Genomic DNA, 27,850 nt, shown 5'->3' with positions numbered 1-27,850 from the left:
CCTCCTTCTGTGCTGCATCATTCTGTGATTCCAAGTTATTGTGGAAGCTGGTCAGACAGGTCTTTTCCTTCTGAATGCATGCCGACTGCTTTAACTAGGTTAATTAAGATACAGATAATTCTCAAGTTTATTTCTGATAACCAATTTCATTATTTGCATTAAAGTTAGATTAATGGTTTGCAGTACCCTAGATCTGTTTGGCTCCCTTTTTAGCCATATTTCCAAGACATCCACCACACCACAGCTCCACAATACCAAAAAAGCCTCAAGTCTGGCATCTTATTGTAAACTCGTCTAGCATTCATGTATATACATATCATCAAAGGTACATGGTATGTGCTGGTGAATCTTTGCTGCTGCACCTTTTCCATTGTTTTTATTTTCTTCGTCAATAGAAGACCCAAAAGCGTGCGCAATATTGCAGATGTGGCCTAATTAAGGTTTTGTACACTTCAACGTTTTCCCCTTGCATCTGCATTGAAGGACTCGAGATATAAAGCCAAGGATTCCAATTGACATTTTTATGGACTGATCTACTTGCTTTGTCACCTTTAAATGAACATACCAAGATTCCCCAGTCTTCCATTCCACTTAAAATCTATATCCTTTCTTTATTCTTACTTCCAAAATTTCCTAAAGTGAACTACAGTAGCTATGGAACCTACAATCCAGAAGGCCGCAGTTTGGTCCACTGTGTCTGTGCCAGCTCTTTGCAAGAGTAATAAAAAAACAAATTCTGTTGCCCTGCTCTCTCCATGTGTCTCTATGGGCTGAATTTTATGGGCCCCCACTGAGGCGGGAGCAGAGGCGCAGGGGCAGGGAGAGTCGTGGCAGAGGGCAAAGCAATCTTCCCAGGGGCAGGATAGGCCAATGGCGGCTTTCCCGCCCTGTGGTCAATTTAGGACCTTAAGGGCCTCTTCCCATCACTGCTGGGTTCTTACCAGCGGCAGGGGGGCCTCCGCCACGCCGGGAAGAACATGCGGCGACGTCCCTGCAGGCTTTGGGTGTGGGCGGGGTGAGAAGAGGCGGGACGGTCCCTCCTCTGTGGGCAAACTGTGGCCCACGGAGGATCCCCGGAGGAACTACTTCACCCCCTGGGATCCCCCTCCCCCTGGTCTGCATGACCACACACTTGCACAGCCCCCCCACCCTCACTGGGGCCTTCTGGACTGGCCTCAGTGATCATGCCTTACCTACCCCTGGTCTGGGGTTCCAGTGCTGGGCCTGGGTCTGAGGCCTCTGCAGTACCAGCAATGGGCACCACTCCCAGTGGTGCTGCTGATACTGCTGAGCTGCCGGCCCTCTGATTGGTAGCAGCTTATGGAGGGGGATCCCCATCTTTAAAGGGACAGGGATTCTGACTCCTGAAACGTTTATAGAAAAAGACCAGAGGATTGCTCCGGGGGGCGAGGCAGGAAAAGGCAGAGGCAGGGTTCCTCCTGCCTTTTCAGCCCAGCGCCAGGAGGCCCCCCTCCTACATAAAATTCAGCCCCATATCTTCCTCCCTGCTTCAAAATATTTATTTAGTTTTCCTTTAAAAATGCCATGGCGTCTGTCTCAACCACTCCCTATGGCAAAATATTCCAGGCTCCAAAAAGCATCTGCCTAAGGAAATCTCTTTTAACCTCTCTCCTCATTTTCTCAATGACAATTCTAAATTGATGACAACCCTGACATGCAATCTCTCCCACCTCCCTCACAACCTTAAATATCGGAGCCAGAGAGTCTCTATAAGGGCGTGTACTCCTTGGTTGCGGGCTATGATGGATTGCTCAGTTCTTTTCTAGATCATTAATGAAAATGTTGAAAAGGATGGTGGTAGTTTCATCTCTAAATTTGCAAATGACATTTAATTAGCAGGGCTACAAGCCAAGATGGCCTTGAATTACTTCAGACGGCATTGATGCACCTTTGAAGCAGATATCTGTAAAGTCATGTACTTAGGGATACAAAATAAGCAGGATTAACAGGAAAATACTGACAAAAACAAATCAGGTAGGAGCTCTGGGAGTCATATTAGATAGATCCTCAAGACATCAAGTCTTCTGTCAAGTTGCATAAAATAACAGTGTGGATCAAAGAACATTTTTTTTGTTTGTGGGATCTGGGAGTCACTGACTGGGCCAGCATTTATTGCCCATTCCTAATTGCACTTGAACTGAGTGGCTTGCTAGGCCATTTCAGAAGGCATTTTAAGAGTCAACCACATTGCTGTGGATCGGTAAGGATGGCAGATTTACTTCCGTAAAGGATATTAGTGAAACAGATGCGTTTTTACAACAATCGACAATGGTTTCATAGTCACTATTAGACTAGCTTTTAATTCCAGATTTATTAATTGAATTCAAATTTCACCATCTGCCATGGTGGGATTCAAACCCATGTCCCAGAGCATTAGCCTGGGCTTTGGATTACTAGTCTAGTGACAGTACCACCCTAAGACTCCTGTTGCCACTGTACAAAGTATAAATCAGGTTGCACCTGGAGTGGTGTGTGTATTTCTGGAACCATCATTACAGGAACAGTGGAGCTGAGCTGGATAAAGTAAAGTAGTACTAATAGAATGCTTGATTTGGGGTCTTGAGAATAAAACACATTAGAAAAATTTCACAGAACTGGCAGTCTTTTTTTCATTGGAATGGAGAAGATTGAGAAGGATACTCAAATTGATAAGGCTCAAGGAAGTTCAGGATCAGTCAGGGATATTTGATCGGATGGCACAAAAAGGAGATAGGAGTAGAAACTGAAAAGGGGTGGATGCAGATGACAAATAATGCAAAAAAGCATTATTTCAATGACAAAGCTGTTTAATGGAACTGTTTACCATTAAATGTTGTAGGGTCAAGTAGCTTAGATTTCTTGAAGGTCAAAATAGACAAGTACCTGTTCTTTCCTAACCTAATCTTGAATAAGCTTGACCCAACTGATTGATTGATAAATTTCATATTCAGTCAATTCATTTAATTCTCAAAAGCTGAAGTTCAATTTACAAGAGTATCCTAAAAATGTTGCTTGAGCCATGAAAGGTTTACTGTATATAGTTCCCTACTCACCCAGTTAGTGCCAGCACAGTATCTGAAGAAACTTTGGGGGATGTTGCCATGACAATTACTGGTTCTCCAAGCAACATCAGCTCCCAAAGCATTTGGATATGGATCAGAATTGACTGGAAACACCTGCCAAAAGAAGAATTCATCAGTTAAACAGAATAGGGGCGTAGCAAAGGAATTAAGCCATTTTTAAATAGGGCCAAATAAAGGCCATTGCGGCCAAAAAGCTCATGACACCCTCAATTCCAGCCCATTCATCTTATCCTATTTCACTATTCCTCTTTCCAATACACATCATTTGTCTCTTGAACTATTAATATTGTCTACTTCAATGGCCTAAATCTTAATCACAGTTTATATGTTAAGAGTTTAACCACCCCAAAAACAGAATAAAACCTTTTTTGTCATAGCTCAAGATGGTTGTTCCAAATATGATCTTTTTTTTTTTCAAAAAAGGTCACCAACACATTTTTACCATCAACATTTCAAAGATATCTGAATATTCATATTGCAGCACCACAATGAGGTCAGCTAGCTCATGCTATGTTTCCTGAAGTCCATTTGCTGCACTAAAATAGCTCTTACCCGAAGAGATCCAACTCATTTACTGTGGGAATGATCATTGGCGCTGGCAACAGATTCTGAGGGAAAAGAAACAAAGCTGTTCAATTTTGAAAAAAGTATGATTTTTTGAAAGGTTTTGTAGAAAAGGATCAAAGAAAATTACAGATTCGCATAGTGTCGCTGATATAATCTGGGTACAACATCCTTCACCACATGCAGTGTCTTTTACCAGTGTCTCAGAAACCGTACAATCTAGGTTCAACCTCAAGGAATGAATTAAAAACATTACTTCCAAACTGTTATTCATAGCAACGTATTGATATTGTGAGCCCGAGACAACTGCCTTTGATCCACCTAGCTTACCCTTCCAAACTTGCCCACAGTTTCTTTATCAAAATTCTGTAGATAACTGCCCTGTACCTCCTTTGCATATTGGAATTCATTCAGTCCTTTTAAGATCTGCCACTGTCTTCTCTTCCATGAACCCCACTGGTAATCTGCTCCACTATTCTCAGCCTCTTACTGAAAGAAGTTACAAACATTTCTTACTTTCTTTTGACATCCTTCATTATAAACTGTGCTCTCCAGTCCTTGAATCTTGTGCCTGACTGAAGAACATTCCTGGATTCAAGTTCTCAATACTCATGAAAATTAAAAAAAAAAACTCAATCAAATCTTTCTTCATCCATCACTTTTCCAAAGAATAGCATTTCTGGGTAACAATCTTTCCTCACAACTCTGTCTTCAAAGTTTAGTAATTGGCCATGTATCCTTCATCTGGACTCCATTCAATAATTTCTTATCTTTCCTGAAGCATGAAGGCAAAGACCAGTACTCCAGATGTGGCCCAAACGAGGCCAGAAACAACTGCAACATTACCTTCTTAGAATTATAAGTCACATTGTTAGCTACACATCCCAACTGAAACTTGGCTTATGGCAGTCAATATCTTGCCCTGCCTTGCTATTTTGTATGCCCTCTGCTCCATCTAAACCACTGTGATGGTGGCATGGCTCTTATCACATTATATCTTGGCCTTATTCCCTACTCCTCTGGAACCCTCTCCTGCGAAAACCTCACCTTGTCCCACTGCTCTCAACTTTCCTTTAAAGTCTTCATTCCTCCTCATGTCCCATTCTGTTTCTCCTAAACTATCCTCCTTCAGCCAATGCATTGAGCAACTCCTCATTCTTAGCGATTTCAATCTCCATCTCAACTCCAGAAATAGCTATTCCAACATTCTCCTATCCAATCTCCAATCCTCCATGCTCTGTAAACTTCAGCTCTTCCAACATCTGCTGACAGTATCCTATCCCTCACGAGGTCTTGCTCACTCACATCTCCTGTCCTTGATGGCCTACATTGGTTCCCAATTTCCCCTGGAATTCAAAAGCATTACCTTCAGTGAATTCCCCACTATCATCTTGGGGGGTTACCATTGACAAGAACGGAACTGGAGCAGCCACATAAATATTGTGACTACAAGGGCAGGTCAGAGACTGGGAATTATGTGTAGCGAGTAGCCCACCTCTTGACTCCCCAAAGCCTGCGACCATCTACAAAGCACAAGCCAGGAATGCAATGAAACACTCTCCACTTGCCTGGATGAGTGTGGCTCCAACAACACTCAGGAAGCTTAACAACATACAGGACAAAGCAGCCCGCTTGATCGGCACCTCATCCACAACATTCATTCCCTCCTCCACCACCAATGCACAGTGGCAGCAGTGTGCACTATATACGAGATGCACTGCAGCAACTCACCTCGTCTCCTTTGACAGCACCTTCCAAACCTGCGACCCCTTCCACCTAGAAGGACAAGGACAGCAGACATATGCGAACACCACCAACTGCAAGTTCCCCTCCAAGTCACACAGCATCCTCACTTGGAAATATATCGCCGTTCCTTCACTGTCGCTGGATCAAAATCCTGGAACTCCCTCCCTAACTGCACTGTGGGTGTACCCGCACCAGATGGACTGCAGTGGTTCAAGAAGGCAGCACACCACCACCTTCTCAAAGGCAATTAGGGATGGGCAAGAAATGCTGGCCTTGCCAGTGATGCCCACATCCCATGAACAAATTAAAAAAAACACCTCCCCTTTAAAATTTTCATCTTCCAGTTTAAATTCGTTTATGTCTTTACAGTTATGTTGCTATGCTTTTTCTAGCTCTCCCTTTATCCCTCTCAACACCCTTTTAGCAAGTTTGTGCATTTTCTTATGTTTGTTTCAGTAAATCTCTTTGCCTTTCTCCCTGCAGGTTTTTTAGACTTGGACACCCATTCCATATGTGGATTACCATTTGTGTGAAGGTCTTGCTGACATATGACTGCAAATTGCCATTCGTTGTTTGAATTTGTGTCCTCTACAGTAGTTTAATTTGAAGTGATGTTCCAGACTTACTTCTTCTATAGCATCTACTATCCTATATACTTCTACAAGGTGCACTCTTAACCACCTCTTCCAAGACTGAGAGGCCTAAGTTTCTTCAGTTTTTCATCATAACTTAAATTCCTCAGGAGAACTTATGTGGCTCCTCTCTGCAAGGCTTCTGGAGTTTGCATAGCTATGCATGGGGTGAGCAGATATAGGATTGATGGCCTATTATCATCATCTATACATAAACATCTCCCTTAAATTTTCATGATCACAACTGGACACAGTACTTAAGGTGTGGTATTGGAACAACTTGAGTATCAGTATGACTTCCTATGACTTCCAATGAGGCATTTTATTTGCCTCATTGATTGCTGTTCCACTGTGTGCATATTGAGGACCAAGTCTATTAATACCCTATGCAATTTCACAGATCATATAGTGCTTCTGTTAGGCATTTATTTTTCCCAATGTGCAATACTTTACACTTAGCCATATTAAATTTCATCTGCTACTGTTTGGCCTACCTACATGTTTTTATCAAGCTCATTTGGTAGATAATGGGCCTTTTCCTCTGATTGAATTTGTTCACTAGCTACCTCTCTCTCCCTTCCAAGGTTTGGTATCATCGTCAAATCTGATCAGTTTGCAGTGAGTCTCTGAATCCAAATTATCAATATAGATTATAAACAGGCATTCCATGATTGATTCTTGGGCCACTCCACTGCCTGTCCTCTCACCTTGAAATCACTCTGCTGTTTCTTGTTCTTTTGCTAGTTTCTTATTCATTTCCAGAATTTCTCTCAAAACCTGACACCTTACGAGTCCTTCATTTGAAATTTTGTCAAAAGCTTTTCTAAGTACATTATGTTGAATGGCTTTCCACAATCCACTTTTGATGTCACAACTTCCATTAAGCCAAGAACTTGAATTATGCAGAAACTTTCCATTCTGAATTCATATTATTTTCTAGACTATCATACAAATACTCCTTTATATTTACTCTTGATGATCAATTCCATTACTTACCTAGTGTTGGTGAGACTAATTGGATCTGAAATTACCTGGGTTTGCTTCATGAACCTTTTTTGATAATGAGTATCATGTTAATTTGCCCCCAGCCAAGTGGAATTTCCTCAGCATTCACCAGCTCCCTTATAATAGTCAATAGCCCACAGATCTCATCCCGTGTCTCTTATAGCTCTAGCTATAAGGCATCTCCCCCCCCACTAGAGAGAGACAGTAGGTGATGTATAGCTTGAAAGTCACCACTCCTCAAGTGTGGGGCAAGGTGAGGAGAGAGGCCTACATGAACTACCACAGCCGGTACGGGGATTGAACCTGCGCTGTTGGCATCTTTCTGCATCACACTATAGCCGTCTAGCATCTGTTCCTGGAGAGTTGTTTTGGTTTGAGCCCTTTTCATCTAGCGAGGACATCTGTCTCATTTATGTCAAAATTTTTAATTCAACTTGGATTATTTATTATTGTTCATGCCTTCCTGGGTGAAAATTTGGAGGAAAAAACATTTAGCATATTAACTATTTTATATTCACACTTTTCTGTCCTGTTAGCACCTTTTAAGGTTCTCAATTCCTCTCTGACTGCCCTTTTATTGCTATAGTAATGAATAATGTTAAAACAAAATACTGCGGATGCTGGAAATCTGAAATAAGAACAGAAAATGCAGGGAATACTCAGCTGGTCTGGCAACATCTGTTGAAAGAGAAAGAGAGTCTGGGGGTGAATTTTATCCTGGCAGCGGCGGTCTTAACATCTGGAGAAACCGACACCGAGATCCCTGTGTCCCCTCTTCTATGGAAGGCCCACCGAATTTTGTGCTAATCAGACACTTAAGCACTCAGCGGCGGGCCTTCCATGAGATCAAGGAACCTGACTCCAGAAGTCCCGCTCTTGTAGAGCTGTCGGCCAATCAGAGGCTGGCAGCTGCAGCACCATTGTGGAGGCGGTAGCTGGTGCCCCAGGTGCACCCACCAGAGGCCTTGGAGCGTCACTGGAACCAGGCCTCAGGTGGGAGGGGTCTCGTGGGGTGGGGCTCGCAGGGGAGGGGGTCGTCAGCAAGGGCGGGGGTGGCCCTTAACGGGCTCCCACCCTCTTCCCGATGCCAGGTCCTTCGTTCAGACACAAAGTCCCTTTTATCGAGGGCCGCCTGCCAACCAGAGAAGGGAAGCAGTCAGGACGGTTTTCCGCGTAGTGCTACCCATGCAGTGTCAGGGTCACCTGCCACGCGGCTAATTGTGGCTACAGCGGGAAGAGGCCCTTAACAGGGTGTTAATTGCATAGTTAAGGGCCTCAATTGATAGTGGGCTGAGAAGGCTGTTCACAGTCCTTCCCGTCCCAGACTAAATTTTGGCAGAGGCAGGATGGTGGCGGGAACCCACCCCCCACCATTCCACCCGATTTTATGCTCTCCCCACCTCCAAACTCGCCATCGGGGAGAACATGAACTCAATGAAAGGTCACAGACCTGAAACATTAACTCTGTTTCGCTCTCCACAGATGTTCCCAGACCTGCTGAGCATTTCCATCATTTTCTGTTTTTTTTTTAATGAAATAATGTTACTTTTTCTGCAGCTATCCTCATTTACAAATTCATTTTTGTCTCAAGTCTCATACTTTTAATCAGTTCCTGATTTATTTTGTTTTCCTCCCAGTGGGCTCCCTCACTCTTCTCCAACATTTGTAGAGTTCATTTTTCATCCTCATTGACTTCTGTGTTCCCCACCAATCAGGTTTACGTTCCTCCCACAGCACTCAACTGCCCTTATCAAATTCACAAATGACAGCCTATGTCACTGTGACCATGATAAACTATCCCTCAATTGTTCTTGACCTGTCTGCACTCTTCGACACGGTTGACCACACCGTCTTTCTCCAGTGCCTCTCCTCCATTGTCCAGTTTAGTGGGATTGTCATTGCCTGGTTCCATTCTTGTCTAACTAGTTGTAGCCTGGGAATCGCATGCAATGTATCCTCTTGCCACTCCGTTACCTCTGCAGTCCTCCAAGGATCTATCTCTGGCCCCCTATTTCTCATCTAAATGCTGCACCTCCACAACATCATTGGAAACACATCAGGTTCAAATGTACACCAATGACACTCAACTCTACCTCAGCACCACCTCTCTCAACCCCTCCACTGCCCCGATTTGTCACACTGCATGTATCCAGTATTGGATGAGCAGAAATTTCCTCAATCAAATACTGCCTTCGGTCCGTGCCAAAATCTCCATTCCCTAGCCACTGACTCCATCCCTCTCCTTGTTAACTATTTGAGGCTGACCCAGACTGTTCGGAATCTCAATGTCCTATTGGACAGTGAGCTGAGATTGCGATCCAAAATCCCCTCCATCACCAAGATATCCTCTTTCAGCCTCTGTAACATCACCCATCTCTACCCGTCTCAGTTCATCTGCTGCTAAAACCCTCATCCATGCTTTTGTTATCTCCAGACTCGACTATTCCAATGCTCTCCTGGACAGCCTCCTATCTTCCACACTCCATAAAATTGAGTTCATCCAAAATGCTGGTGCCCAAATCCTAACTTGCACCAATTCCCATTCAGTCATCACCCCTCTGCTTACTGACCTACATTGGCTCCTGATCCGGGAATCCCTGGATTTTAAAATTCCTTTTTTACTCCAAATAACTCCATGGCCTCGCCCTCAACGTACTACTAACCTCCTCCAGCCCTACAACCCTCCAAGAACTGCACTTTCCTCCAATTCTGGCCTCTTGCAGGTCCCCAATTTCCTTTATCGCACCACTGGCAGCCATTCCTTCAGCTGTCTAGGCCCTAAGTTCTGGAATTCCCTTCCAAAACCGCTCTGCCGCTCGAAGGCTCTCTCCTCCTTTAAGACACCCTTAAAACCTACCTTTTTGCTCAAACTTATGGTCACCTGTCCTAATATCTTATGTGGTTCGGCATCAAATTTTGTCCGATAATGCACTTTTCGAAACTGCAAGTTGTTGTTCAGTTTATTGATCCATTTAGGGTCACACTCGTTTAGCACTACACCTGATAACCCCGAGTTTCTACTTGTCCTGCATGCTAAACTGTTTTAATAGATTTACCATAAAAACAGGTCCCACCACCCATTGAGGAAAGTCTAGTGGTGGGCCAAGATCATACTTCATAACAATAATGTGCACTTTTTGCCATACCTCCTGGTTGGACTGTTTGAGAGGGCTCATTCCGAGCTTGTCTTTCTTGGATGGAATCCGCACCTGTGGATGAGTGGAAAAATGTAAAAATTAATACAGAAAAAGGAAACAATCCTAAACGCATAATAGAAATGCAGAATTAAGAATAAGTAAATTATCCAAGGATTCACAAACTTTTTTCTAATTTATAATTGGAAAACTGAACTTTTAAACATCTTCACTAGTTTGCAATCATGAGGAAAATTTCATTGTCCAATATTGTTCTGTCCCTTCCCAAGTTCATTGCTCGTTGTCCTCAAAGCATTTGTACTTCTTCCCAAGGCTCTCAAAATTCTCCAAATTAGAAAGGATTCATTGCATTATTTAATGCATATAACCTTATTGCACTTAGGACTGTGCCCAGATGAAGAAAAATTAGGTACACAGAAAAGGATTAATAGTGTTGGCAAACAGCCCCATTCTAGATTCTAACCATTTATTTAACTCCCATGGGAAGGTTCTGCAAAATGTAACACCTGCCTGAAGCAGAACTCGTCTGGACTATAGTCATGCTCTACTCAGATGTTCTTTTTGAGCATCTTAGACCAAACACTATAAAGAAAAGAAATTCTCATCGTAATGTTGGATTACAAAACAGATGACAAGAACAGTGAATCACTGACAAAGAGCCAAGCATTATGGAATCATTGAATATTAGGCTTAATGTGGTCAAGTTGGGACAACAACAAATGGTCAGAGCATAGGATACAGATTCTCTATCTTGGAGGCAGTTGCGCAATATCTCAAAGGTTATACAGAGAGCAAAACCTCAAATCCAAGTTAAAAAATGCCAAAGAAGAGAAACAAAGGCAGTTAGAAATGCTACATTTGAGGCTGTGCTAAATTCCTAATGACATTTCTACATACGGGGTCCCAATGGAGAAGCTGGGTTAAAATAATATTCTTTCATGTCTGGAGCCCCAAGTTCAAATCCACCCCAGAAAGATGGAATCTGTTTCGTGTCTCAGAAAGAAGAGCATGAAATGAATTGCAGTCTACTTATTCCACAACAGTTCCAAACAACTCTAAGACATCTGGGTTTCTCCCCACCAAACTCCAAACATCCCATGTTCCAAAGTTCTCCCCATTCATACCTGAATAACCACTCCCATGACAGGCAGGCTGAGTGTCTTTCCAGGGACTGGTGCTGGCCATTGGTCTACCTCATTACAAACTGCAAAAAGAAAAGTTGACTGCATTAAGAATTCAAAATTTGAAGACAATCCTCTGCAACTATTTTCTTCAACTATACCTTTTCCCAGAATTGTTCCCACTATAATGTCTTTAATAACCCAAAGGATTAAACCACGAACTCAAGAGTGGGCCACTAAAATCTCTGAATGGGCAGCTCCAAGTTATCAATGGAATTCCCAGATTCTCACTAAAGCTGAGATGAGGAGAAATATGAGGAAAATGATCGGCAATGCATGCCTGAAAGGGTGGAGGAAGCAGATTAAATAGAAACTTTCAAAAGGTAATTGGACAAATACTGAAGAGGAAACACTTGTAGGGCGATGGGGAAAGGACAGGCAAATGGAGCAAATTGGACAGCACAGGCACAATGAGACAATTGACCTCCTTCTATGCTGTATCATTCCAAGATTCCTCCCTTCCCCATGACCCCAGGTAGAAAGTGATCAAAGCCTTTGGAAAAACTTTTAGAAATGTTTGCATAAACATTGCAAAAGTATTGCAAACTACACAAGTTAAATATGGAAAACTCAAACTGAACTGGAGAGAATTTTCTTTCCTCTCTGTGCTGAAAAAGTACAACTGCTTCACGTGATAAGGAGAAAATAAAATGAACTGTAACAACACTGAGGAAGTGGCCCAGATAAATTCTGGGGAATGGAAACATTCTGAGAGTGGGACATGCCCATGGCATGGAAGCAGCTGTGAGACGTAGGCATAGGCATATTTGGCACAGAGTCTCAGTGCCAACACTGGCGACAGCTTCCTAATATCCACTAACACTGGGGCAGTTCTTTAAAGGTTGTGGCCAACAGTACAGGATTGTGGGGGGAGGAGTCTCAGCTCTGCAAGCACTAGGAAGTCACCTAGGGCCTGACAGCACCACTGTGTGGGAGCATATGGGAAAAAAGGGGTGTGAGACAGGTGGATTGCCAATAGCTAACAAAATGGTACAAAACTGCATTTAGTACTAAAAACAGCTTTCAGCTCAAAACAGACCTGAGAAAAGGTCACAGCGTATCTGCAATGGGGCTAAGGAGTTGCATACGAATGTGACAAAGAAATAATGCATCATGCTAGGATGGATAGAGATGAGAGTCTGAATCAGGTAGCACTCAGTCATAGCAGTTGCACGGACATTGGCATCAGAGTGAAACTAGAATCCCAGACACAGTTTGGTTTCAGTGGGGCAACATAATAACTCATTTCGAATAGGAGTTGGGCAATTTATGGATAAGTTGAATTATATGATTATATAAATTATAGTGGGCATGAACAGAAATTAAACTGATTGTGAAAATTGTTTTCATCATACTCAGTGCAAAAAGACAGATCAGACAGAAATGCAAAGCAGACTAAGGTGGGTATAGAGTGCATGTGTATAAATACACAAAACGTGATAAATAAGGGCAGTGAGCTGCAGGAACAAATTGCCACATGGGACTACGGTACAGCGGCAATAACAGAGACCCAATTCAAACAAAAGGAGGAATGGAAATTAAACATTCCTGGTTGCAATATATTTAGGTGGGATAAAGAAGGAAAAAGATAAGGGAGCAACAGTATTGATCAAGGATACTATTATAGCCTTTGAAAGGGATGATGTACTTTATGGTTAAGAATAAAGGAACAGGAGGCATTCAGCCTCTCGAGCCTGTTCGTCACTCAGTGAAATCATGGATGATCTTTATCCTAACTCCGCCCACCCACCTGGTTCCATATCCCTTCAGACCTTTGGCAAGCAGAAAATCTATCGATTTCATTTAAAATTATTAATTGAGCTAACATCTACTGCTTTTTGTGGGAGAATGTTTCAAACCTCCAACACCCTTTGTGTGAAGAAGTGTTTCATAACTTCTCTTCTGAATGGCTTGGCTCTGATTTTAAGGTTACGTCCCCCTGTCCTAGACTCCTCCACAAGTGGAAAAAGCTTCTCTCTATCTACCCAATCAATTCCTTTTTAAAAAAAAACCTAAAAGCCTCAATCGAATCAGCCCTTAACCTTGCATATTCTAGCGAATACAAGTCTAGTTTATGTAATCTCCGCTCGTAATCTAACCCCTGGACCCTAGATAATAATCTGGTGAATCTATGCTGCCCTCCTGCCAAGGCCAATATATCCATTCTAAGGTGCAGTGGCCAGAACTGTACCCAGCAGCCCAAAGACAGAATTTACTTGGTTAGAATTAAGGAACGATAGAGGAGCTATTACATTACTGGGTGTATACTATAGGCCACCAAATAGTGTGAAGCAGATAAAGGAGCAAATTTGCAGGCAAATTGCAAAACTTTACAGTAGTGACAATGTTGGACAAGGAACAAACAAAAGTGAAGATACTCAACTGGATTGAACATGCATGAAAGAAACCGCTGTGCAAACACATCATGCTATGTCCTTAAAGCCAACAACACTTCTGTTCAAGAAGGGAGAAAAGGATATACCAGATAACTATAAGACCAGTCAGTCTAACACTGATGGTGGATAAGCTTCTAAATACCATTATATGGAAACATAGCAATGTACAGGACCAAGAAAAGCTAGTGCAACACACCTGGTCGGTCCCAGTTTCTAGAAAACATCATACACTTCTTACAAACATTTTCACCAGGTATTTCACAAACTCTTTCAAAATTGCTGATGCAATTAGCTCCTTTGATATTGTATTCCTTATATTCACTACTCTCAGCGTATAGTTGTTAAATGTAAGTCTTTTCACCCTCCCTATTTTAAGTTTGAGGCCATGTCCTCTTGTACAATCTGTGACAATGTTAAACACATTCATATTTATCTTGATTATACCCTTAGGATTTTGATCACTTAGAAAGACATGGGTTAATTAAAATCAGCACATATTTCTGAGTCCAACAAACCTAATAGCTCCTGAAGGAATACCAATGTATTGATAACATGTGAATGAATGTTATGTAAAAGGATTTTCAAAAGCTACTTAAGATGCCGCTGCTGTTGCATAGAATGCTTACTGATAAAAATTAAATCATATGATATTAAAAAGAATATGGCAGAGTAGGTAGGAAAATAAGGAAAATGGCAAATGCTGAACTCTCAAATTAAAAACACACAGCGGGCTGCAATTTATGTTGCCGACATGGCAGTACGCCTATGCGGACCGCACGTCATGGAGCCGCAGCGATATTAAACACAGCGGCTCACTTAAATGGCTGGGGCGGACTGCACCCCACCTCCCCCACAACTTGGAGGGGGCGGGTGGGCCGTCCCTGGCAATGGCGTTAGGCGCCGACACCATTTTTAAAAGGGCTTCTAGCCTACATTGCAATTTAAAATTTAAAGGGACATTGTTTTTTTTTTTAAATTAAATAACTTGATCCTGACCCTCTCCCCACCACCCCCCCCGCCCCATAACCTTAGAATTAAGTACCTGCCCTCTTTCCCCACCCCCCCACCCCAAAATCACTTTCCAATATCAGAGTAGGATAGACAGCGGAAGTAAGTAATTAATTCATATATTTGCATTTTTAAAAAAATATGCAGATTTCACTCCCATCAGCAAGCGGCAGGATGGGGCCGCCACGAGGCCTCGCCACCACCGGCAATATGGGACCAGGCCTTCCCAGCGTCGAGGCCTGTGGTGGGCCTCTGACAGAGGCATTTTCTGGCTCCGGCTCGCCCCTGCTACGACTCCCAACATCAGGGGGGCTATATAATCCAGCCCAGCAAGTCTCAGAAAAGACAAGTTTATAAGATTTTGGGGTATGTACCTTTCATCAGAACCAAATATGCTGAATGATTTACTGTTATTTTAGGATGGATAAGAAGTTGTCTAAAGAACAAAATACAGAGAGTAGGTTTTTTTTGGATAACAGCCTTAAGGAAACTTTCTAACCATACTGCCATATTTCCTTTAATATTGTGCACTTTAATTGTGATCGATTTGGTTTACAATGCTGGACACTTAAAATGCAGGCTAGTAGTGTGACATAGAAAAGCTGATCAAAAGCAACACCATGACACCCTCAAGCAAGTGCTTACCCAGGGAGGGGCAAAAGAATCATAAGGTCAATAAAAAGCTATAATAAAAACAAGAAATGCTGGAAATACTCAGCAGGTCTGGCAGCATTTGTGGAGAGAGAAGCAGAGTTAACGTTTCAGGTCAGTGACCCTTCTTCAGTTCTGAAACGTTAACTCTGCTTCTCTCTCCACAGATGCTGCCAGACCTGCTGAGTATTTCCAGCATTTCTTTTTATTTCAGATTTCTGACATCCGCAGTATTTTGCTTCAATAAAAGGCTAGTTGAAGCAGAATTCTAATAGAGGGATGGTTAACATTTGCTGTACTTGCAACCAAAAGTTCCAAATGATATGTTCTCTTCCAGGTGCCAGGGTAAGTGGTATCATGGCGAAGGTTATGAATATTCTGGGAAGAGGTTGATCAATCTGAAGACATGATTCACATTGGGACAATGAGACAGATGAACAGGATGAAGGTCTTGCAAGAATTAAATGGAAGATTAAAAGGCAGCAAATCACACAACTTAAAGACAGTAATCGCCGAATTATTCCTGGTGACATGCACTAGGCCAGTTAGAGAGAAGCATTTAGAAACATCAACATGTAGTTTGCCAGTCAGTGCAGAAAGGAGTGTTTCACATTCATAGGGCAGTGATATGAGTTCTGGAGCAGGGGAAGTTCCACAGAAAACATGGGATTCCTCTAAACAAAACCAGCATCAATGTCCACCTGGAGAATATGGATGAATTATTTGAACCAATGATGCAGGAAGGTAAAAATCAGAGTATTTAAGGAGGAGTCAGAAATAAGTAGAGTGAAGCAGCAAAACAATCTAAAATATCTGCTTCAACTGTCACTATTCACTGCGGGATAAGTTCCTTCAACATCCATTTTCATTCTTCTGGTCATAACCAAGTCTTTGACACCTAGTTACTCAAAACCTGTCATCATTTTATAAACGCTATTAGGTACTCCCTTAGTTTTCTCTGTCCACATGAGTAAAGACAATTCATAACTATTGACCTTTCATTCCTAGTTACATTCCCTTTTCATGGCTCCAATGCCATTCCTATAATGCAGTGGTCAAAACCACACACATTGGGCTAAATTTTATGGACTCTTGGGAGACAGGCTAGGAGGCAGAGGAGAGAAGGGGGCCCATAAAATAGTGAGGGAAGGCAGTGGTGGCATGCCCGTTGCCTTCCCGACGCCATGCAATTTTTTCGGGGGTAGGAAGACAGCCTTCCTGCCCAGAGGCCAATTGGGGCCCTTAAGTGGCCAATTATCAGCCACTTAAGGGCCTCTTACCGCCACCACTAGTATTTTACCAGAAGCTGGTGGGAGCCCTGCCACGTGGGGAGGTCGCCCAGTAAAACAAGGTGACGTCCTTGTGGACTGGTGGCGGGGCTGGGGGTGGGGGTTGCTTCCACCGTGGGCATTCTGTGGCCTACAAAGGGTCCCCAGCAACAAAGGTCACCCCTCTGTAAACAGCACCTCCCCCATCGCCCTTAGTGACCATCCTCCAACCCCACCCACCACTCTCCCCACCGAAGCCTGCCAGACTGGTCCCAGCGAGCCAACCATATTTACCAGAGAGCCTGGTCAGAGGCCTCCTGTAGTACCGACAGTACTACTGAGCTGCTGGACCTCGGATTGACCAGCAGCTCCTGGGGGAGAGATCCCCATCCTTAAAGGGACAGGGACTCTGATGGTGAACAGTTAAGTGGCTGCCTGACGTGGAATTCGGCCAGGGGTCCAAAACAGGGCTGAGGCGGGATTGATCTCTCTCATCAAGATAAAATTCATCCCAGTATTTTAACAATGGTCCAACCAATGATATGTACAAATTCAAGATCACTTCCTTACTTTTATAATCAATGTCCTATGTATAAAGTCCAGAATCACTTGTCAATTTAACTGCACTTCGTGGTTAAAGATTTAAATATCTGTACCCCGACTTCTGTGATTCTCCACTTCATCTGAACTACATCTAACCCTTACTACCATTCCATTACACTGTTCATATCCTTCTGCAATCGTCTTCAAAGTTTACAACACTACTTTTGCACTGAGGCACAGGCTACCACATAATTTAAAAAGGAAACTGGATAAGTTTTGACAAAGACTATAAACGAAAATTGGATTAGCATGGTAGCACCAGCACAGGTCCAATCAGCCAAACAGCTTTTTCAGTGCTGAGATTTCTCTAGTATCCCATTATATTGTTCGAGTCAAGTGGAGGTACAGGAGAGCAGGATGGGGAGTGAATGACAGGCAAGGGCCAAGGATGGCCAGAGAAAGGAAGACCAGAGAACCAAGTAGAAGGAACCCCAAAACCAAAAGTAGTAGATTACTACTGAAGCAGCACCAGTGCTGAAATGGTTAGGGAGGTAGATGCACACAAAGGAAAGAGGACAGAGTTAGCTATCAGGGTAAGTTAGGACTTATTTCCTTGTATTTTGTTGTTTCCCAGATTTGCTGTGGACCTTCAAACAAGCAACTTTAATTGCAGCTGAATAGGAGCAGATTTGTTTCCTTATTATCTGATTTGTTCAGTGTTTCTCTGAAAAGCTATTGGAAACCTAAAACCCGAGAATGAACCAATCAGAAAGCTGGAATGAAGCTACAAAGACAACTTTTTAAAAAGAATAACTTGTATCTCTAGTGGCTTTGCAGATGTAAACCAGGGCTAACCTATGTTGCTGCTACATAATTGTAAAAGATATGTTCCGTTCATGTCTGTAGGCATTCGATATGCTTATTTACCAAATAAGACTACCTAGAGACCTTGTTCAGTACAATATCTCCATAGCTTCAGGCGAGTATTTAGCAACACCTCCAGACAGGCTTGCAGCCAGCAAGATGCTAATATTACAAGTACATTTTAATAAGGTGCAAAAGCAAAATCCTGCAGATGCTGCAAGGCAATTAAAAAAACAGAAAATGCTGGAAATACTCAGCAGGTCTGGCAGCATCTGTGAAGAGAGAAACAGAATTAACATTTCAGGGTCTGTGACCTTTTGTCAGATCAGATGCCGGGTCTGACGAAAGGTCAGAGAGCTAAAATGTTAACTCTGTTTTTCGCTCCCAAGATGCTGCCAGACTTGCTCAGTGCTTCCAGCATTTTCTCTTTTTATTTAATGTGATGCAGCCTATTTGGGCCAGGATCAGGGACAGTGCCTGAAGGCATCATGATCAGAAGCAATTCTGAGTGCCAGCAGGAGCAGCAGGATCCCAAGGTAATTAAAAATTTTACAAATTTCATTAACAAATGTCCTCACAGGGAGGTTAACTAGTGTGGTAGGTGAAGAGTTGAAACTAATTTGGCGTGGGGAGGGAAATCTGGACGTAACAGAGAGGAGAGACAAAATACATAGTAAATTAAGAGGGACAAACAGCAACAGAACAAAGAAGTATGTAGAGAGAGCAGGAATTAAACGGAGGAAAAAAGCAAAGGCAACAAGCACGGTATTGGAATGCATGTGTGTTAATGCAAGGAGTGTTATGATGTTTGGTGAGTTACAGGTGCAAGTTGTCACATGGGGTTATGATATAACAGCTATAATGGAGACCTGGCTTAAACATTGGCAGAAATGTATTCAGGAAGGATAGGGAAGGAAAAAATAGGAGCAAGTGGGCAGTATTGATCAAGGATAACATTACAGTTCTCCAGAGAGCCAATATACTAGAGGGTTCAATGACTGAATCTATTTAGTTAGAGTTGAGGAACAGAAAAGGAGCTGTAATGTGATTGGGTGTTTACTATAGAACCCTAAATTGTACGGATATAGAGGAATAAATTTGTAGCCAAATTTCAGAAAAATATTTTTGAAAAAGAACACTAATTGTAGGAGACTTCAAGTACCCTAATATAGGCTGGGAAAAATAGTGTAAAGAGGGTAAGAATTCCTAAAATGTGTACAGGAAAATTTTCTTCATCAGTATGTTTCTAGCCCAACAAGGAAGGAAGCAGTGTTGAATCTTGTTCGAGACAACAAGGTAGGGTAAATGGAGTGTGTATCAGTGGGAGAACAACTAGGTAATAGTGATCATTATATAATTAGGTTTAAAGTATTTATGGAAAGGGAGAAAGAAAAATCAAAGGTGAAAATACCCAACCAGAAGACAGCCAATTTCAGTGATTTAAGAGATCTAGCACAAGTGAACTGGACACAAAGATAAGCCAAAAAACAATAAATTAGCAATGGCCTTCAAGGTGGAGATGGTTCAGTATAAACCAAGCTTATTTCAATAAGGAATTTTGGGTATCCAAAGCTAGGGATCCCTGGATGACAAAAGAAATAGAGGTTAAAAATAAAACAGCAAAAGGAAATTTATGGCTAATGCCAGGTTCAAAACTAGGCAGAATACAGAGTGCGGGGCAAATCTGAAAAAGGATAAGGGTAAGGAAAGATTGAGAAAAAAAGTTAGCTGGCAACATAAACGAGAACCCAAAAGACAATTGATGAAGTACCATATAACAGGTTTAATTCAGAAAATAGAAGCACATGGGATTAAAGAGACAGTGGTAACTTGGGTACATAACTGGCTAAGGGACAGGAGACAGAAAGTAGTGGTGTACAGATGTTTTTCTGACTGGAAAGAAGTATGCAGTGAGGTGCAGGGTTCAGTATCAGAGCCATTTCTTTACTTGTTACATATTAATGACCTAGATCAGGGTATATTGAATACAATTTCAAAGTTTGTGGGAGCTACACAACTTGGCAATGTAATAATGATAGCAGCAGACTTCAGGACATAGACTGGTGAAATGGGTAGATGCATGGCAGATGCAATCTAATGCAGCTAAACATGAAGCGATACACTTTGGGAGGAATAACATGGAGAGGCAGTGTAATTTAAATGATATTATTTTGAGTGCGATGCAAAAAACAGAAGGACCTCGGGGTTGACATCCACAAATCTTTGAAGATGGCAGTGCAAGATAAGGTGGTAAATAGGGACACTGAATACAAAAACAAAGAAGTCATACTAAACCTTTACAAATCAGCTGGAGTATCTGTGTGCAATTTTTTAAAATTGTATTCAACCATGGGATGTGCACGTCGCTAGCAAGGCCATCATTTGTTGCCCATCCCTAAATGCCCTCGAGAAGGTGTGGTGAGTTCAACCGCTGAAGTCCATGTGGTGTATGTACACCCACAGTGCTGTTAGGGATTTCCAGATTTTTGACCCAGCAACAATGAAGGAATGGTGATACAGTTCCAAGTCAGAATGATGTGTGGTTTGGAAAAGAACTTGTAGATGCTGGAGTTCCTATGCGTCTGTTACCCTTGTCCTTCTAGGTGGTTGAGGTAGTGGGTTTGGAAGGTGCTGTTGAAAGAGGCTTGGTGAGTTGCTGAAGTGCATCTTGTAGATGTGCTGGCGGTGGAGGGAGTGTAATTTTTAAGGTGGTGGATGAAGTGCTGATCAAGCAGGCTGCTTTGTCCTGGATGGTGTTCAGTTATTGCACTCATCCAGGCAAGAGGAGAGTATTTCATCACACTCCTGCCTTGTGCTTTGTAGATGGTGGACAGACTTTGGGAAGTCAGGAGGTGAGTTACTTGCTGCAGAATTCCCAGCCTCTGATCTGCTCTTGTAGCCACAGTATTGTTATATGGCTAGTCCAGTTAAGTTTCTGGTTAATGGTAACCCCAAAGATGCTGATGGTGAGGGTCACTGTTGGTCATTGCCTGGCACTTGTGTGGCATGAATGTTACTTGCCATTTATCAGCCCAAGCCTGAATGCTGTCTAAGTCTTGCTGCATGCAGCAATAGGGGCATGAACTGTTTCAGTATCTGGAGGAGTTGCAAATGGTACTGAACACTGCGCAATCATCAGCAAACACCTCCACTTCTGACCTGATGTTGGAGGGACAGTCATTGATGAAACAGCTGAAAATGGTTCAGCTGAGGACACTGCCCTGGGGAACTCCTGCAGCAATGGAATGGGACTGAGACGATTGGCTTCCAACAACCACAACCATCTTCCTTTGTGGCAGGTATGTCTCAACCAGTGGAGAGTTTTCCCCGATTCCCAATGACTTTTGCTTGGGCTCCTTGATAAAACACCAGTCAAATGCTGCCTTGATGCAAGGGGCAGTCAGTCTCATCTCATCTCTTTTGTCAACATTTGGACCATGGCCATATTGAGGTCTGGAGCCGAGTTGCCCTGGCAGAACCCAAACTGAGCATCAGTAAGCAAGTTATCGCTGAGTGAGTGCCACTTGATAGCATGTCAACGACACCTTCAAACGCTTTGCTGATGATTGACAGTAGACTGATAGGGCATTAATTGGCCAGATTGGATTTGTCCTGCTTTTTGTGGACAGGACATACCTGGACAATTTTCCACATTGTCGGGTAGATGCCCGTGTTGTAGCTGTAATGGAACAGATGGGCCAGAGGCACGGCTAAATCTGGAACACGTCTTCAGTACTATAGCTGGGATGCTGTCAGGGCCCATAGCCTTTGCTGTATCCAGTGCCTTCAGCCAATTTTTGATTTCACATGGAGTGAATTGAATTGGCTGAAGACTGGCATCGATGATGCTGGGGACCTCAGGAGGAGGCTGAGATGGATCATTCACTCGGTACTTCTGGCTGAAGATGGTTGCAAATGCTACAGCCTTGTCTTTTGCACTGACATTCTGGGCTCCCCCTCATTGAGGATGGAGATGTTTGAGGAAACACCTCTTCCTTGGGTTCGTTGTTTACTTATCCCCCACCATCACAACTGGACATGGCAGGACTGCAGAGCTTCGAAGTGATCCATTGGTTGTGGGGAGGTAGCCAGGGCCAGAAGACCGTAGTAGGACGCCCAAAGTTCCACTTCAAGGATGCTTGCCAGCATGATATGAAGGTCCTAAACATAGATTTTCATACAAAGGAAACACTAGCCAATGAAAGAGGAAAATGGCAACATGACCTGTGGGCCAGTGTGCGTCACCATGATGATCGATGGCTAGAATAGTTCGACAATGCTGAAAATAGCACTCCACAACACTACCTGATAACCACTTCAAATGCAGCACTTGTGGCAGAGCCTGCCTCTCACAGTTTGGCGTCTTCAGCCATCAGCAAAAGTGCACCATGTGAAACTATTCAATTAGCAATGGATTTGTTGCTTGTCCATCATCTCACGTAGATGGAAGGCTGCTGACTATCAGGAATCACTTTTCTCTGACTATCACATGCTGCTTCTGCTGGGCAATTCTGGGAACTACATTTTTGGAAGGATGTCAAGGCCGTGAATAGGATACAGAGGAGGTTTACCAGGATGATACTAAGGATTAGGAACTTCAGTTATGCAAAGAGATTGCAGAAGCTGGAATGGTTCTCCTTAGAGCAGAGAAGATTAAGGGGAGACCTAATAGAGGTAATATTACTGGACTAGTAAGACAGAGGCCTGGACAAATGTTCCGAAGACATGACTTCAAATCTCACCATGGCAGCTGGGGGAATTTAAATTCAATTAATTAATACATCTGGCATAAAATGCTAGTCTCATTAATAATGATCATGAACCTACCGGATTATCATAAGAACCCACCTGGTTCACTAATGTCCTTCGGGGAGGAAATCTGTATTCTTACTCAGTCTGGCCTACATGCGACTCCAGACCCACAGCAATGTGGTTGACTCTTAACTACCCTCTGAAATGGCCTAGCAAGCCACTCAGTTGTAGGTAGTTCACCACCATCTCCTCAAGGGCAGTTAGGGATGGACAATAACTGCTGGCCTTGCCAGCGATACCCACATCCCAAGAATGAATAAAAGAAAGTCAGAATTCTGTAGGGTTTTGATAGAAGTAGGGAGAAGTTACTTCCTCTCGCAAGTGGGTCAGTAACCAGAGGTCATAAATTTAAAATAGTTGGCAAAAGAACTAGAAGGGATATGAGGAGAATTTAAGATCTGGAATGCACTACTTGAAAGGGTGATGGAATCAGATTCCTTAGCGACTTTCAAAAGGCAGTTGAACATGCACTTGAAGATCACTAATTTGCCGGGTTATAGGGGAAAAGTCAGCTTGTGAGACTAAATTGGTTAGCTCTTTCAAAGAGCCAGCATAGGTATGATGGGCCAAATGGCTTCTTTATGTGCTGCAAGATTCTATGACTCCAAATTGCAATGGAAAAGTTAGAATTTTAAAATAAAACTTACCTGAAAAACATGCCAGTGTCTGAAAATTTTCAGAAAGGAAGTATCTGAAAATGTTCAAAAATTGTGCACACCTCCACCCAGTGACTAGATTGTGCAATTACAGTGTGACAAGTGCACACGGGCAGCTTCTGTTAGAGGCGAGGACATCAGAATTTATAATGGCAAAGTTGACATAAAATTGTGACAATAAAATGATAATAGGAAGTATGGTTTTATAGACAAGAAGAAGTGCACACAGTTCAGATTTTTAGTAGGTTATAAATTTCAAGTTTACAGATGATCCAAAAGTAGGAGGCAAGGCAAGTAATGAAGAAAACAAAGCTGATCAAGGAGAGTCTGCACAGATTTCTGAAATGTAGATCACACTTGACGAACCTAGTTGAATTCTTGAGGTCACTAACATTGTGGACAGGAGGGCACCAATGGGTGTTGTCTATAAAAGGCAATATACAGTATACAGAAACAAAAGCACACAAAATTAGAGGTAACCTTCTGACATGAATTAGTTAATAGTTGGAAGGTAGAAGCCAGAATAAGGAGATAAAAGGAATGCGGCAAGTGGTGTTTCCCAGCCATCTGTACTGGGACGTCAGTTTTTCACAAAAATAAAAATGAGTGAAGCAATAGAGGTGGATATCCAAGTTTGCAAATTACACCAATTTAGGAGACATACTGGGCTGGATTTTGTGCTGGAGACGAGGCTCTCTGTGCGGACTGAAAAGGCGAAGGGAATCCCGCCTTTGCCTTTTTGCCCCCCGAACACCACCACAGAGCGATCCTCTGGCCTAATCGAAAGGTGAGGTGCTGTTCCTCATGCTTCTGCTGAGTGTCAATGGAACAGTGTAGGAGGCCGAGGACAGAAAAGTCAGAGTGAGAGTGGGACAAAGAATTAAAATGGCAAGTTACTGAAAGTTCACTGGAAATGCTTCTTACAAGGACTCTATTCTAAGCTTGCAGTTTCTCCATCTCCGTCGCCTCTGTTTGGATGATACCACATTCTGTACTAGTTGGAGGCGGTGGCGTAGTGGTATTGTCATTGGACTAGTAACCCAGAGACCCAGGGTATTTCTCTGGGGACATGGGTTCAAATCCCACCACAGCAGAAGGTGGAATTTGAATTCAATTAATAAATCTGGAATTAAAAAGCTAGTCTAATGATGGCCATGAAACCATTGTCGATTGTTGTAAAAACCCATCTGGTTCACTAATGTCCTTTAGGGAAGGAAATCTGCTGTCCTTATTAACTGGTCTGGCCGACATGTGACTCCAGACCCACAGCAATGTGGTTGGCTCTGACATGCCCTCTGAAATGGCCTAGCAAGCCACTCAGTTATATCTAACCGCGACGAAGTCAATAAAAAGGAATGAAACCGGACGGACCACCCGGCATTGACCTCGGCACCGGAAACGACAACGGCAAACCCAGCCCTGTCGACCCTGCAAAATCCTCCTTACTAACATCTGGGGGCTTGTGCCAAAGTTGGGAGAGCTGTCCCACAGACTAGTCAAGCAACAGCCTGACATAGTCATATTCACGGAATCATACCTTACAGACAATGTCCCAGACACTGCCATCACCATCCCCAGGTATGTCCTATCCCACCGGCAGGACAGACCCAGCAGAGGTGGCGGCACAGTGGTATAAAGTAGGGAGGGAGTTGCCCTGGAAGTCCTCAACATCAACTCTGGACCCCATGAAGTCTCATGGCATCAGATCAAACATGGACAAGAAAACCTCCTGCTGATTACCACCTACCGCCCTCCCTCAGCTGATGAGTCAGTACTCCTCCACTGAGAGTGGCAAGGGCACAGAATGTACTCTGGATGGGGGACTTCAATGTCGATCACTAAGAGTGGCTCGGTAGCACCACAACTGACCGAGTTGGCCGAGTCCTAAAGGACATATCTGCTAGACTGGGTATGCGGCAGGTGGTGAGGGAACCAACAAGAGCGGAAAACATACTTGACCTCGTCCTCACCAATCTGCCTGCCGCAGGTACATCGGTCCATGACAGTATTTGTAGGAGTGACCACCGCACAGTCATTGTGGAGACAAAGTCCTGCCTTCACATTGAGGATACCCTCCTTCGTGTTGTGTGGCACTACCACCGTGCTAAATGGGATAGGTTTCAAACAGATCTAGCAACACAAAACTGGGCATCCATGAGGCGCTGTGGGCCCTCAGCAGCAGCAGAATTGTACTCAACGACAATCTGTAACCTCATGGCCCGGCATGTCCCCCACTCTACCATTACCATCAAGCCAGGAAAACAAGTCTGGTTCAATGAAGAGTGCAGGAGTGCATGCCAGGAGCAGCACCAGGCATACCTCAAAATGAGGTGTCAACCTGGTGAAGCTACAACACAGGACTATCTGCGTGCCAAACTGCGTAAGCAGCATGCGACAGACAGAGCTAAGTGATCCCATAACCAACAGATCAGATCTAAGCTCTGCAGTCCTGCCACATCCAGCCATGAATGGTGGTGGACAATTAAACAACTAACTAGAGGAGATGGCTCCATAAATATCCCCATCCTCAATGATGGGGGAGCCCAGCACATCAGTGCGAAAGATAAGGCTGAAGCATTTGCAACAATCTTCAGCCAGAAGCGCCGAGTTGATGATCCATCTCGGCCTCCTCCTGAAATCCCCAGCATCACAGATGCCAGACTTCAGCCACTTCGATTCCCTCCTCACGATATCAAGAAACAACTGAAGGCACTGGATACTGCAAAGGCTATGGGTCCTGACAATATTCCGGCAATAGTACTGAAGACCTGTGCTCCAGAACTTGCCGCGCCCTTAGCCAAGCTGTTCCAGTACAGCTACAATACTGGCATCTACCCTGCAATGTGGAAAATTGCTCAGGTATGTCCTGTACACAAAAAGCAGGACAAGTCCAACCCGGCCAATTACCGCCCCATCAGCCTACTCTCAATCATCAGTAAAGTGATGGAAGGTGTCATCAACAGTGCCATCAAGCAGCACTTGCTGAGCAATAACCTGCTCAGTGACGCTCAGTTTGGGTTCCAACAGGGCCACTCAGCTCCTGACCTCATTACAGCCTTGGTTCAAACATGGACAAAAGAGCTGAATTCAAGAGATGAGGTGAGAGTGACTGCCCTTGACATCAAGGCAGCATTTGACCGAGCATAGCATCAAGGAGCCCGAGCAAAACTGAGGTCAATGGGAATCAGGGGGAAAAGCCTCCGCTGGCTGGAGTCATACCTAGCACAAAGGAAGATGGTTGTGGCTGTTGCAGGTCAATCATCTGAGCTCCAGGACATCACTGCAGGAGTTCCTCAGGGTAGTGTCCTAGGCCCAACCATCGCCAGTTGCTTCATCAATGACCTTCCTTCAATCATAAGGTCAGAAGTGGGGATGTTCGCTGATGATTGCACAATGTTCAGCACCATTCGTGACTCCTCAGATACTGAAAAAGTCCATGTAGAAACGCAGCAAGACCTGGACAATATCCAGGCTTGGGCTGATAAGTGGCAAGTAACATTCGCGCCACACAAGTGCCAGGCAATGACCATCTCCAACAAGAGAGAATCTAACCATCTCCCTTTGACATTCAATGGCATTACCAACGCTGAAACCCCCACTATCCTAGGGGCTACCATTGACCAGAAACTGAACTGGAGTAGCCATATAAATACCATGACTACAAGAGCAGGTCAGAGACTAGGAATCCTGTGGCGAGTAACTCACCTCCTGACTCCCCAAAGCCTGTCCACCATCTACAAGGCACAAGTCAGAAGTGTGATGGAATACTCTCCACTTGCCTGGATGGGTGCAGCTCCAACAACACTCAAGAAGCTCGACACCATCCAGGACAAAGCAGCCCATTTGATTGGCACCCCATCTACAAACATTCACCCCCTCCGCCACCAATGCACAGTGGCAACAGTGTGTACCATCTACAAGATGCACTGCAGCAATGCACCAAGGCTCCTTAGACAGCACCTTCCAAACCCACGACCTCTACCAACTAGAAGGGCAAAGGCAGCAAATGCATGGGAACACCACCACCTGCAAGTTCCCCTCCAAGTCACACACCATCCTGACTTGGAACTATATCTCCGTTCCTTCACTGTCACTGGGTCAAAATCCTGGAACTCTCTTCCTAACAGCACTGTGGGTGTACCTACCCCACATGGACTGCAGCGGTTCAAGAAGGCAGCTCACCACCACCTTCTCAAGGGCAATAAGGGATGGGCAATAAATGCTGGCCTGGCCAGAGACGCCCACATCCCATGAATGAATAAAAAAAAACTTCAGATAAGCATTCC

General features: G+C 43.6%; 1 protein-coding gene across 4 annotated transcripts in view; it reads right to left on the bottom strand.

The window, feature by feature from the left end:
* dennd6b (DENN/MADD domain containing 6B) overlaps positions 1-27,850 on the bottom strand; it is a 131,080-nt gene that overhangs the window by 58,487 nt on the left and 44,743 nt on the right. For all 4 annotated transcript variants that reach the window (XM_068059294.1, XM_068059295.1, XM_068059297.1 and 1 more), the window contains 4 exons: positions 11,310-11,389; positions 10,177-10,239; positions 3,636-3,691; positions 3,054-3,176 (listed from right to left, as the gene is read on the bottom strand). In XM_068059294.1, the coding sequence (XP_067915395.1) occupies positions 3,054-3,176; positions 3,636-3,691; positions 10,177-10,239; positions 11,310-11,389 (322 nt within the window). The remainder of the gene's footprint in view (positions 1-3,053; positions 3,177-3,635; positions 3,692-10,176; positions 10,240-11,309; positions 11,390-27,850) is intronic.

Source organism: Heterodontus francisci, chromosome 27 (assembly GCF_036365525.1).
Source record: "Heterodontus francisci isolate sHetFra1 chromosome 27, sHetFra1.hap1, whole genome shotgun sequence".
Lineage (NCBI taxonomy): Eukaryota > Metazoa > Chordata > Chondrichthyes > Heterodontiformes > Heterodontidae > Heterodontus > Heterodontus francisci.
This window is presented reverse-complemented; position numbering and strand designations above follow the sequence as displayed.